This window comes from Lampris incognitus, chromosome 15 (genome assembly GCF_029633865.1).
Source record: "Lampris incognitus isolate fLamInc1 chromosome 15, fLamInc1.hap2, whole genome shotgun sequence".
Lineage (NCBI taxonomy): Eukaryota > Metazoa > Chordata > Actinopteri > Lampriformes > Lampridae > Lampris > Lampris incognitus.
The window spans coordinates 34,421,261-34,433,429 of NC_079225.1; the positions used below are offsets into that span (position 1 = coordinate 34,421,261).

The window sequence follows — 12,169 nt, forward strand, 5'->3', positions numbered from 1 at the left end:
CCGGGTAGCGTAACGGTCTATTCCGTTGCCTACCAACACGGGGGTCTGCGGTTCGAATCCCCATGTTACCTCCAGCTTGGTTGGGCGTCTCTACATACACAATTTGCCGTGTCTGCGGGTGGGAAGCCGTGTGGGAAGAGTAGGGTAATGGGTCAAGTACAATTGGGGGGGGGATACTTGATTTTCATCAGAGGGGGTCTTTAAAGCCTGAATACAGAGCCAAATGGAGGTGCAGATGTCTAGCTTTTTTCTCAGACTACTTGAATTACAATATGCTGAAAGGTGATTATGGAATTTTTGCCCAGTGACGCCATAAAAAAAAAACTTCCTACCCTAGCTTTAAAAGTTGTAAGACGACCTCGCTGAGGAGATTCAGTGCACGTTTCTTATACCGTCCACAGTTTTCTCCACAAAAAGTCAGTATTTGTCATGAATTATTGTTGCCATTGCTACCTAATTACATCATGTTTATGCCTGCAGCATTAAGGGGGCTTTGATCTAATGGGTTAAGCTAGTGTCTTACTGGGAGTGCTCCTGTGTGAACGCAATGCCGCGCTCAGACCCTCCGCACTCAGCCGGGGCACCGCAGACCTCGTCGGCCCCGGTCGTATCCCAGCATTCCACCGGGCCAGCTGCAACTGACTCCTCACCATTTGCTCGGTGACGGGGTTGTCCGGGCTGTGGGCAGCCCAGTCGGGCCGTCTTTGATTCCAGTGAGGATGAGGATAAGGAGGTACTGGAGGTGGGGAAGGAGGTACTGGAGGTGGGGGTGGGGGAGGTGGAGGTGGAGGAGGTGGGTGATGAGCTCTGCCATTGGAGCTGAAGTCACAGGAGAGAAACATCTGGAAGAGAGAGAGAGACGTTTAATCTTTGGCTGTAGAAATTAATAGCGGTGTATCAGTAAGAAATGGAGGGACATTTTTTAATTTCTTTAATTTTTGTTGTACGTTTGACCAGCCTCCTCTCTTCTTGTGTGGATTCCATTTTTCCATTTCTTTTCCCCTGACATATTACAGTTTATTTTTTAAACTATACAGCTATTTCTGTAATTATTGCACATAAACCCCATTTGTCTGTAAACAGCAGAGGAAAATTCTCATCTCTGCACGCCTGGCTTCTGAACTTACTGTTAAGTTTGGTCAGTGTTTGTGTTTGTTATCAAATACGAGGATGTAAAAAGAAAATATGTTTAAAACATATATTTGGCTGTGTACAAATACATCATTTTACAGATTTTTAAATCACTGGATTGGCATGTGTTGTGAGATGTAATGCCATAGTGTTAACTATACAAAAAGACAGAATAGAAATTATATGAATCATCATTTGAGTAAACGGAGATTTGAGGGTCGAGAGGAGGGTGACCTGAAGGAAAACTGGTTTATCTCCAAAAAACCCTGGGAAACTAGAAAGGTAGAAGTGCCTTTCAGCCTCCACAGAACTCAACATTGTTGAGGAAAGAAAATGAGAACCGCCTGAAATACTAAAGCCATTAGGTTCATAATTAGATTGTGTTTTATTCCTCAGCCGTATCCTTCGTCTTGGTTAACGCTTTGCTTCCAGGCTGAACTGAACCTCTTCGAATATTCAATGACACGGTGTCCTCTCTCTCACACTCTCCTCCCCCCTCCTCGAAGCACCATTATCAGCATTTTCTTCTTCTTCTGTTGTTGTTCTCTGTCACCGCCCCTCCCCGAGAGGCTCATCATTAACATGAATTTCCATGTAACAGCTGCTCCATAATGCATGATGCCTGCCACTCCTGGAGTCTCCGGAGGTTTCACTCGCGTTTATTGCCTCACTTTGATCCAGGCAACGGGATCACCGTCATAGTGAGGGGTTATCGTGATGATGAATGTAGGGTTGTTTACCAGTGACTTGGCTTTGCGTAGCTTATAATTGGTGTCAGACAGCATTTTTCTCCCGGCGGCTTCCGGTTTTGCCTTGGTGCCGCCAGCGACAGATGCTCTGCTTCTCGCTCGCCTGGAGGAGAAATATTTGAGTCAGCAGCAAACGGTGGTCACATGAAACAAGTTAATGAGCCTTTTAGTTCATCTGTTTAGTGATGAAGACATATCGCTATGATATACATAACATTTTGTATTTAAGTGAGGCTAGAGATGATGGGGATTGCGTGTGTGTGTGTGTGTATTGCTATAATTGTGAGGCCCAACCCTTGATTGCCCACCTTTTTGTGAGGGCAACTTGGATTGTGAGGACATTTTGGCTAATCCCCACCTCTTTAATGGTAAATTTTAGGATTAGAGCTTGGGTTTGGGGTTAAGGTTAGAATTGTAACTTGTAGTGTAGTGTAACGGCATTGTAGTGTAATGGAGAACACTTTAAATCACTGTTACACTTCAATCAAGAGTGTCTATCACGCAGTCCCATGCGCTGCATTGGAACACTCTGACCTGGTCCACCTGATTCCTGCATACAGGCAGAAATTAAAACTCTCTAAACCTGTTGTGAGGACATCTAAGAAGTGAACCAGTGAAGTTATGGAGGATCTTCACACGTGCTTGGACTGTACTGACTGGGATGTTTTCAGGTTTGCCACCAACAGTCTGGATGAGTACACTGAGGCTGTGATGTCTTACATCAACTTCTGTGAGGACAGCTGTGTACCATCATGCACCAGGGTTAGTTACAACAATGACAAATGGGCAGTACGATGGCCCAGTGGTTACTGCTGTTGCCTCACAACAAGAAGATCCTGGGTTCGAACCCCGGGGTTGTCCAATCTTGGGTCATCCCAGGTTGTCCTCTGTGTGGAGTTTGCATGTTCTCCCTGTGTCTGCAGTGGGTTTTCTCCGGGTGCTCCGGTTTCCCCCACCATCAAAAAGACATGCATGTTAGGGTTAATACTCCTGTCTGTGCCCCTGACCGAGCCATGGCAAGTTGAACTGGAGTAGGTCCCCAGGCGCTGCACAGTGGCTGCTCCTGGCTACACAGCTTGGATGGGTTAAATGCAGAGAGGAATTTCCCCATGGGGATTGATATAGTATATCACACCCCGGTTTACAGCTAAACTCAGACAGTCAAGTCAAGTCCATTTTATTTGTATAGCCCAATATCCCAAATTACAAATTTGCCTCAAGGCTTAAGTTGGAAAAGGAGGAAGCATTTAGGAATGGGGAACAAGATCTGGTTTAAAGAATCTGAATACAGGTTTAGCAAGGCGGTGGGAGATGCTAAACAACTGTACTCTGACAGACTTCAACAGCAGTTCTCAGGGAACAATTTGGCCTCTATCTGGAAGGGCCTCAGACAGAGCACCAACTACAAACCGAAAGCCCCCACTCCACTAATGACTTAAGCCTGGCCAATGATCTGAATGAGTTCTATTGTCAATTTGAAAGACTATGGGACAGTCCTGACACCATCCCCCGTGACTCCATCCACCAGCTCCAGACCACCAACTCTTCCTCCCCTGCCTCAGCAGGGGCCCAGGCCTCTCCACAACTGCCCACCTTAGAGGCCCCCTCCTCCCCTACCACAGAGATGAATCTCTCCGTCCTGGTGAGGGACATTAACAGGCTGTTCAAGAGACAGAACCCCTGCAATGCAGCTGGACCAGACTCTGTCTGTCCCTCCACCCTGAAGCACTGTCCCGATCAGCTGTCTCCGGTGTTCAGTGATATTTTTAACATCTCACTTGAGACATGCCATGTACCAGCCTGCTTCAAGACCTCCGCCATCATCCCCATCCCCAAAAAACAAAGGACCATAGGACCATCACCCTGACCTGTGGTAATTAAATCTTTTGAGCACCATGTTCTGTCCCACCTGAAAACTATCACTGACCCATTCCTGGATTCGCTGCGGTTCGCCTACAGAGCTAACAGGACGATGCAGTAAACACAGCACCTCACTTCATCCTCCAGGCCCTAGACTCTACAGGGACCAATGCCAGGATCCTGTTTGTGGATTCCGCTCTGCCTTCAACACCATCATGCCAGATCTGCTGCAGGACAAGCTCTCTCAGCTGCACGTGCCTGACTCCACCTGCAAGTGGACCACTGAGTTCCTATCTGAAAGGAAGCAGCAAGTAAAGCTCGGAAAATACATTTCTGACACCCGGACCATCAGCACCAGTTCCCCTCAAGGCTTTGTCGTTTCTCCTCTTCTCTTCTCCCTGTATACAAACAGCTGCAACTCCAGTCACCAGTCAGTCAAGCTCCTGAAGTTTCCTGATGACACCACCCTTATTGGGCTCATCTCTGGTAGGGATGAGTCCACCTACAGTTGGGAGATTGACCATCTGTTGTCCTAATGTGGCCAAAACCACTTGGAGCTCAATGCTATAACGACAGTTGAGATGGTTGTAGACTTTATAAAGAATTGAGCCCCACCCGCCCCCATTACCCTATTTGGCTCCACAGTGGACACTGTGGAATCCTTCCATTTCCTGGGCACCAACATCATCCAGGACCTCAAGTGGGAGCTGAACATCAGCTCCATCACCAAGAAGGTACAGAAAAGCATGTACTTCCTGCAGCAGCTGAAAATTTTCAACCTGCCAAAACCATTGATGGCGCACTTTTACACTGCCATTATTGAGTCCATCCTCACCTCCTTCATCACTATCTGGTACGCTGCTGCCACTGCCAAGGACAGGGGCAGACTGGAGCATATCATTCGCTCTGAGGAGAGGGTGATTAGCTGCAACCTGCCATCCCTGCCATGACCTGTACACCTCCAGAACACTTGAGGCGAGCAGGAAAGATCATGGTTGACCCTTCCCACCCAGGGCATGGGCTCTTCAAATCAGTCCCCTCTGGCAAGAGGCTGAGTTCTGTTAAAACCAGAACCTTGCACCACAAGAACAGCTTCTTTCCTATAGCAGTAGGCCTTTCTAACAAGCCCCCAGACACCCACAGATCCTGACAATGTCACCCTCCACCCTCATTCTATCTTCCCTACTGGGCTCTTTGTATATGGACACCTTGCATAAAACCCGCACTATCCTGGAAATAACTCTTATTCTGTAAATAACTTTTTGTAAATAGCTCCTCGCACCCAGTGCCGGGCATCAGGCACTGCCACGTGGTCTCTCATTTCAAATCTTAACCAGTGGTGATTGCACCTTATTGCACCTTACTTTTAATCTAGCTATCCATCCATTATCTGAACCGCTTATCCTGCGCTCAGGGTCACGGGGATGCTGGAGCCTATTCCAGCAGTCACTGGGCGGCAGGCGGGGAGACACCCTGGACAGGCCACCAGGCCATCAAAGGGCCGACACACACACACACCCATTCATATCTAGGGACAATTCAGTATGGCCAATTCATCTGACTTACATGTCTTTGGACTGTGGGAGGAAACTGGAGCCCCCGGAGGAAACACACGCAGACAGAGGGAGAACATGCAAACTCCACACAGAGGACGACCCGGGATGACCCACCAAGGTTGGACTACCCAGGGACTCAAACCCAGGACCTTCTTGCTGTGAGGTGACCGCGCTAACCACTGCGCCACCGTGCCGCCAACCCCCCTCACTTTTAATTTTAGTTTTATTTTACCTTGTGTATATATTCATTCATTCATTCATTCATCTTCAGCTGCTTCTCCGGGGTCGGGTCATGGTGGCAGCAAGCTAAGTAGGGCCTCTCCCCAGCAACACCCTCCAGCTCCTCCTGGGGGATCCCAAGGCGTTCACAGGCCAGATTGGACACGTAGTCCCTCCAGCGAGTTCTGGGTCTACCCCGGGGTCTCCTCCCAGTTAGCCGTGCCCGGTAAACCTCCAAAGGAAGGTGCCCGGGGGCAGTGGCGCCGTAAGTGGGTATAATGTTATGAAGATTCTAAGGGCGCCAGACTAGAGGGGGCGCCACAACGGTGCTCACATTTTTTTTTTAATAAATTCTAGTTTTTCGCCTTATCCCACCCGATTACCCAGTGGCATATGGCCAGATCTTGTCAAAGACCACTCTGATTCGCAATCCACAGGAAGGCGAGATCCACAGGAAAGAACCCACAGGTTCAGTCTGGGCTATGGTGGTATCACATTCCTTTTTGTTAAGAACATTTTATATGTAAATTTGTCAAACTAAGAAGATGGGTCCCTTGTTGGAGAAGCTGTTGATTAGGGGATTATTGGGCAAGCTGGTAGCATGGGATGAAGGTAAAGGAAGGGGTTTAATGTTCAGAGAAGTCGGGAAAATAATAAAATAATTATTTGATTAATTAACTAAATAAAGGGTACTCAGTCATATTCTCTATAGGGGCCCAAAATTCCTGGTGGCACCCCTGCCCAGGGGGCATCCTAATCAGATGCCCAAACCACCCCAACTGGCTCCTTTCGACGTGAAGGAGCAGCGGCTCTACTCCGAGCTCCCTCCCGATGTCCGAGCTCCTCACCCTATCGCTAAGGCTGAGCCCAGACACCATACAGAGGAAACTCATTTCAGCTGCTTGTATCCGCGATCTCACCCTTTCAGTCATTACTCAAAGCTCATGACCATAGGTGAGGGTTGGAACAAAGATTGACTGGTAATTGTGTACATCTATTTATTATTCTTTTTAACTTTTATCTTACTATTTACTGTTAATCTTTGCATCTTGCACCAACATACCAAGACAAATTCCTTGTGTGTTGTTTTACTTGGCAATAAATACGATTCTGATTGTAAGAATTAGGATTATGTTGAAGTGTGTGACAGTCTGGTGGCCTGTCCAGGGTGTTTCCCCGCCTGCCGCCCAATGACTGCTGGGATAGGCTCCAGCATCCCCGCGACCCTGAGAGCAGGATAAGCGGTTCAGAAAATGGATGGATGGATTATGTTGAAGTTAGGGTAAGTTATTGTTAGGTTTGTAGTTCTAATGGTTGAGGTTAGGTTTAGTGGCTATAGGGAATGAATTAGTAAAAGGGCAGTTCTTACAGCTGTAGAAGTACCTCTGTGTGTGTGTGTGTGTGTGTGTGTGTGTGTGTGTGTGTGTGTGTGTGTGTGTGTGTGTGTGTGGGACCTATAAGGTATATGTACACAGCACCAATTTCAAGTGAAATCTGTCATTTCATTATCAAGCAACAAAGGACGGGGAGTCAGGGAGTCCATCTTTCTGCAGGCAACCAGTTTGTGTGTAACAATTGGACACGTTTGTTTCACAACCTTAACTTGATAGTTTCTTTCAGTTTTGCTCTCGTTTCACCATTAAATCGAATGATGCATTTCCTGATTTTGACAAGGACATAGTCGCTAACTTCTCACCTCGTCTCATGTTGACTCCCTGCCTATGTACAGTCTTGCCTACTTTCTTGGAAAGGTGTTCTTACACTCGTTGTGCTTGTTCAGCGGGATCAAGGTTGGCCAGGTAGTTGAAGCGTAGGGTGTCTTTGGGGTGTCTGTCGGCATCCCTCCATGGCGGTAGTCCAGTAGGCTGCTTCTCTGTCCTCGTGCCTAAACTCCTCCTGGACAAGCTTGCGGCTAGCTGAGCGGCGGGCGTCGAATGCACCTCTGTAAGAGGAGCTGGTTCTGGTGGTTCTGGACTCCCAAAGCTGCCGACTGACACCTCTGGAACCACAAACCTATACTGGGAAGCGGGGGTCTGGATGCATACATACATATACATACACACTAATACACAGAATCACACATTTAGCATAGATTCAAACAAGTGCATAAATTTTGAAGACATGCACCAATATTTTTGAGCAAAGATACTGACACAACCTAAATACCTGCTTACCTACATGTTCATACAAACACTCACACACACACATACACACACATACACACACACAGAGTCTAGTTCTAGTATTATTGCATTGTTTCTAGCCTGCTTCCTGTTGGACAGTTGTGCCTTAGATAAGTATAGCTTAACTAATCAAATATTATACATTGTGTGAATACACAAAATTTAACTGTGTGTCTGTTCCTATGTACATTACAGTGTTACCTCATGTCAGAATATTCTTCAATGTTGTATTATTTATTTTGGTGCACTGCAAACAGGTTATGATTCACACATACAAGGAAAATTGTATAGGTGAACGTACCTGGTGTCTAAGCTAGTTACAGTTACAGTATCACGTGCCCATTTCACTATTTCAATGTTTAGATGTTTAAATATTTCATTACTTTTTTTAGATATGTTGATGTATTTTGATAGCCTTGGGTTTTATATTTGCTTGGAACATTGTGTTTGCATTCTTTATGTTGAGCATCCCAACAAGTCAAGTTCCTCACATGTGCAAACCTAACATGGGTACTACTAAAACGCCAGCTTGAAATCATTAACAAACTGTCTTGTCTCTTAACCTGAGGTTTGCCGGCGCGAGGCTCCTGGACAGTTTCCATGTAGTGTCTCTTCCACACCCCCTGTTCGAAGGGCATCAGAGAGAAGCTGATGCACCGGCCCAGCTTCATACACTTGGGCATCCACAGCTGGTCCAGCTCCACTATGCTCTTCCAGTGCCAGCTCACCTGCCCACAGGTAGTCAATTCATACTGACACATAGAGGACCTGATCCCGAGAGGACGTGGCGATGCACATTCATGAATTACGAGTTTATGCTCCTTAAATCTGTAAACTGTTACCTAAGTACATTTTCTATACACTTTCATCACTGTCAAGTGTGAACACTGTTCATTGCCAGAAAGGATAAGTCGGTACAACTTTACAATATGGTATACTTTCAAAATGGTTCACAAGTGATTATTAATTACTTTACTAATAATTAGTTTGTTAACTATTTGTAACGCATTTTGTTAATTAATTATAAATTAGCAATAATGTAACATTAGTAATGATGTTGGAATGCATTGTAGACGGGGTATTATGGAAAACTGCATTTGTCTAGTCTTGGTGGATTTTGCTCTCTGCAAGGAGTACCATTTTCATGCTTTGACAGCACTTAAATAACGTTTCTGTGTCTAGTATATATTACTATATGTAGCGTCATTTGAACAAGCTATTCAAAATTCCTGCGGGGTGATGTCCGAGAAAAGTCGACCCAGATTTTTCGTATGGCCACCCATTCTGAGAACAGGTAGCTTCCGGTAGAGTAGCCATTGTCTCTGTCAGGGGAGGGGGCGGAGCCAGCAATACTCTCAGCCAATTGGAGTAGTGGCTCATGAATAATGCAGTTATTCTGTTAACGACCCCACCACAAACAGCCTGGTTCATTAGGCAGGTGTTCAGAACAACTTTTGGGTGAAATCAAACAAGCTTTGGTGGAAGAAATGTCCCAGATGTGTTTCGAAGGCATGCATATGTTATACCAATATGTCAACAAAGTAGGAAAATACTCCTTTAATAAAAATAATGTTTGGGTTGTCAGGTTGGGAGCCCACAATTTATCACTGCGAGAGATTCTCCATAGACATTCACTCAGAAACCAGGTGACTGCCGATGACTGCCGATCTCAACAAGAGGCGTACAAATATCATGACTTGCAAATGTTGTACAATGTTCACACTAAAATCAATTTTCACTCAGTACATTAAAAAAATAATAGCACTTTATGCATTATCAGTGATGTTATTAATCATTAATAGAGTCATTAGCAACCACTTATAAAACCCTTCATAAAGTATGCATCATTGTAAAGTGCTACCAATAAATCCAACACATCTAAAGGAGGTACATCTCGAAAAACGTCTTCATCTGTGTTGGACCAGCATAGGTCCAACCAGGGACTCAGTATTTTCCACGAGATAGATGATTAGTAAGAGTTGGAGTAAGGTGACATTCGTACAGGTCTGTACCTGGGCGCAGCGACAGAGGCTGCGGGGGTCGAGGAAGGAGAAGAGGTACAGGGAGAGGACCCTGGGCAGGATGCAGGTGAAGTCAGCAGCCTCCAGGGGGAGCTGGGTGTTCAGGCTGCGGCTCATGAACCTCAGCTGGCCCACAGAGCACCTGGACAGGAAGTCCTGCAGCACCGTCTTCCTTTGGCTGTCCGACCACTTGTCAAACTGAGAGAGAGAGAGAGAGAGAGAGAGAGAGAGAGAGAGAGAGATTCTAACAACAGTCAAAATAGAATAGACTAAACCTCCTTCGCCAGCAGTGATGATGATGATGGTTTATGTTGAACATGTGAATAAGCAGGATATAACATACAGATAAGCCATTGCCAATAATCTGAAGTGATCAACAAATCAACATATCAAACTCAGTGAGCAAATCTGCATATGCATCAGATTATTTGTTACATGTTGAAAAAGGAGTAGAAGGAAGTAAACTCTTACTTTTTACTACCCTTTCTCACCTACTCTTGAGTTAATTCATTTCAAACTCAATTCCTACTGTACTGTATAGTTCAAATTCAATCAAAGTTGTGCTGCACAATATAGTGTTTTTGCTCACTTTTCACCTTTACTAATTTTGTATGATTAATGAATGCACAGCAGCCATCACGCTATGGCAACTAATGTGATTTAAAGTAAAACCAAAGATGGCAGTATGTTGTCAGTGCTGCCTAGCTGAGGCATGCCATGTTATGGATAATATATCTGTGCAGTCAGCTTACCCATTTCCCCAAAAGGCTTCGCCTCTCCACAAAAACCTGTAAAAGAAGTCAAAGGAAGAAAGTAAACAATCTCTCAGAACTAGGTCATGAACAAAATTATCACCTTAAACCAGATAACAGTAACAGATACTTATAGATTTTTAAGAATGGTATAATAGACATTTGAGCTACACACACCTGGACAGCCTCTCCAGAATACAGGGTAAATACGACAATATATGCCCCTATCTGTGTCTTCTAAATCTTATAAAGTCATCTTTTCAGAGCCGGCCCAAGGCTTTATGGGGCCCTAAGCAGAATTTGATTTGCCCCCCCCACCCCACGCTAAACCCATCTCCCAACACCGACAATATTATGTCCATGCTTGATTGTTACCATACCATTGTCATGACTTACTACTGTGCTGGAAAGTCTTAAAATAAACCAGCAGACAGTGCATATCCGTCTGGTGCTTCTCTGCGCCAGACGGATAAACACTTTTAGGTGACATACTGTCGTGATGTACTTGCTTACAGTTATAATGCGCAAGAACCTGACCCCAGCTCTGACATAGGCAGCGAAAATGATTAAACCAGTAGCATTAATTTGTCTGTCTGTTGACAACATGATATCAAAATATTTTTTGTTTTTTGGTGATTACTACTGATATGATATATCACGCACACAAAAATATATATATTTATCAACCTGTCGTGTTTGACATTTTAAGCGCTCTTTGGGGGGGCCCTAAGCGATCGCTTTGTTCGCTTATGCCTTGGCCGGCTCTGCATCTTTTCTAAAAGGCCCACTTTGGTATGGGTTCAAATGTGATCATCCCATCTCTGGGTTTTTCGCTGACACTCTTGGCCAGGGCGGCTTAAAATGAGCAATTTTAAGCAGGTTTTGTGTCTTGCTAGACGACACATCAGCCAAGTGGTGCTGAGCGCTGATGGGACTGAAAATGCGACCTTTGACCTGTGACCTTTTGATCACGGGACGGGCGTTCGAACAGCAAGACAAGCTTGACACCAACGCGTCAAGCCACATTTTGTTTCATTTGAATCAATGAGGGTCTATGCAAACAGTTACCCTATACTGTATTCTCACATATTTATAATGATTATAGACATTACAGTTAACCTAAAAACAGACCTGTGTCTGGGTTAGATGGTGAGGCTGTTTTATGTGTAGGTATTTCACTTTGTAGGATTTTACATTTCATATTTACAACTTCAAAATAATTTCCTAATTGTAATAATTTCCTCTTGTAATAAGAAATCCCCCACAGAGACAAGGCAGAGCCAGAGAAGAGGAGCTGTCTCATTTTACGTTGTTGTTGGAGAGTTGGTGGTTAAGAGGGGTCCAGGCACTCATCTTGGTCTGCATCTTAGCGGAGGAGTTTAGACTCGGCCTTGCTGCGAGCGGCATGTCTCCGCTCAACGGCTGTGGTCGTCACGCAAAGCAGGTTGTCAAATATTACTTGTTGTGCTGTACCTGAAAATTGCATCAATGAATTTATTTAGAGGACTTGGATTATTCCCGTCCAATTTCGGGGGTTTACACAGAGCACGCAATCCTTTTCTGTCGGAGAATATAATAATAGCAGCGTACCAAATCACTTTATCCACCTAACCACATTATGGTTGTGCTGAAATCACACTGCAGCCACCCTGTCTGACCTCAAAACAGGTAAATTACATTGCATGAATACATAAAGCA

General features: G+C 45.1%; 1 protein-coding gene across 1 annotated transcript; it reads right to left on the reverse strand.

The window, feature by feature from the left end:
• Positions 1 to 506: 506 nt before the first annotated feature.
• On the reverse strand, positions 507 to 11,878 carry fbxo16 (F-box protein 16). The gene is made up of 9 exons (XM_056294196.1): positions 11,780 to 11,878; positions 10,472 to 10,507; positions 9,711 to 9,917; positions 8,262 to 8,426; positions 7,277 to 7,548; positions 3,424 to 3,519; positions 1,872 to 1,983; positions 798 to 842; positions 507 to 704 (listed from the first exon to the last, which is right to left on the reverse strand). The coding sequence occupies exons 1-9, from the start codon at positions 11,876 to 11,878 to the stop codon at positions 507 to 509; spliced, it is 1,230 nt and encodes a 409-aa protein (XP_056150171.1).
• Positions 11,879 to 12,169: the final 291 nt, after the last annotated feature.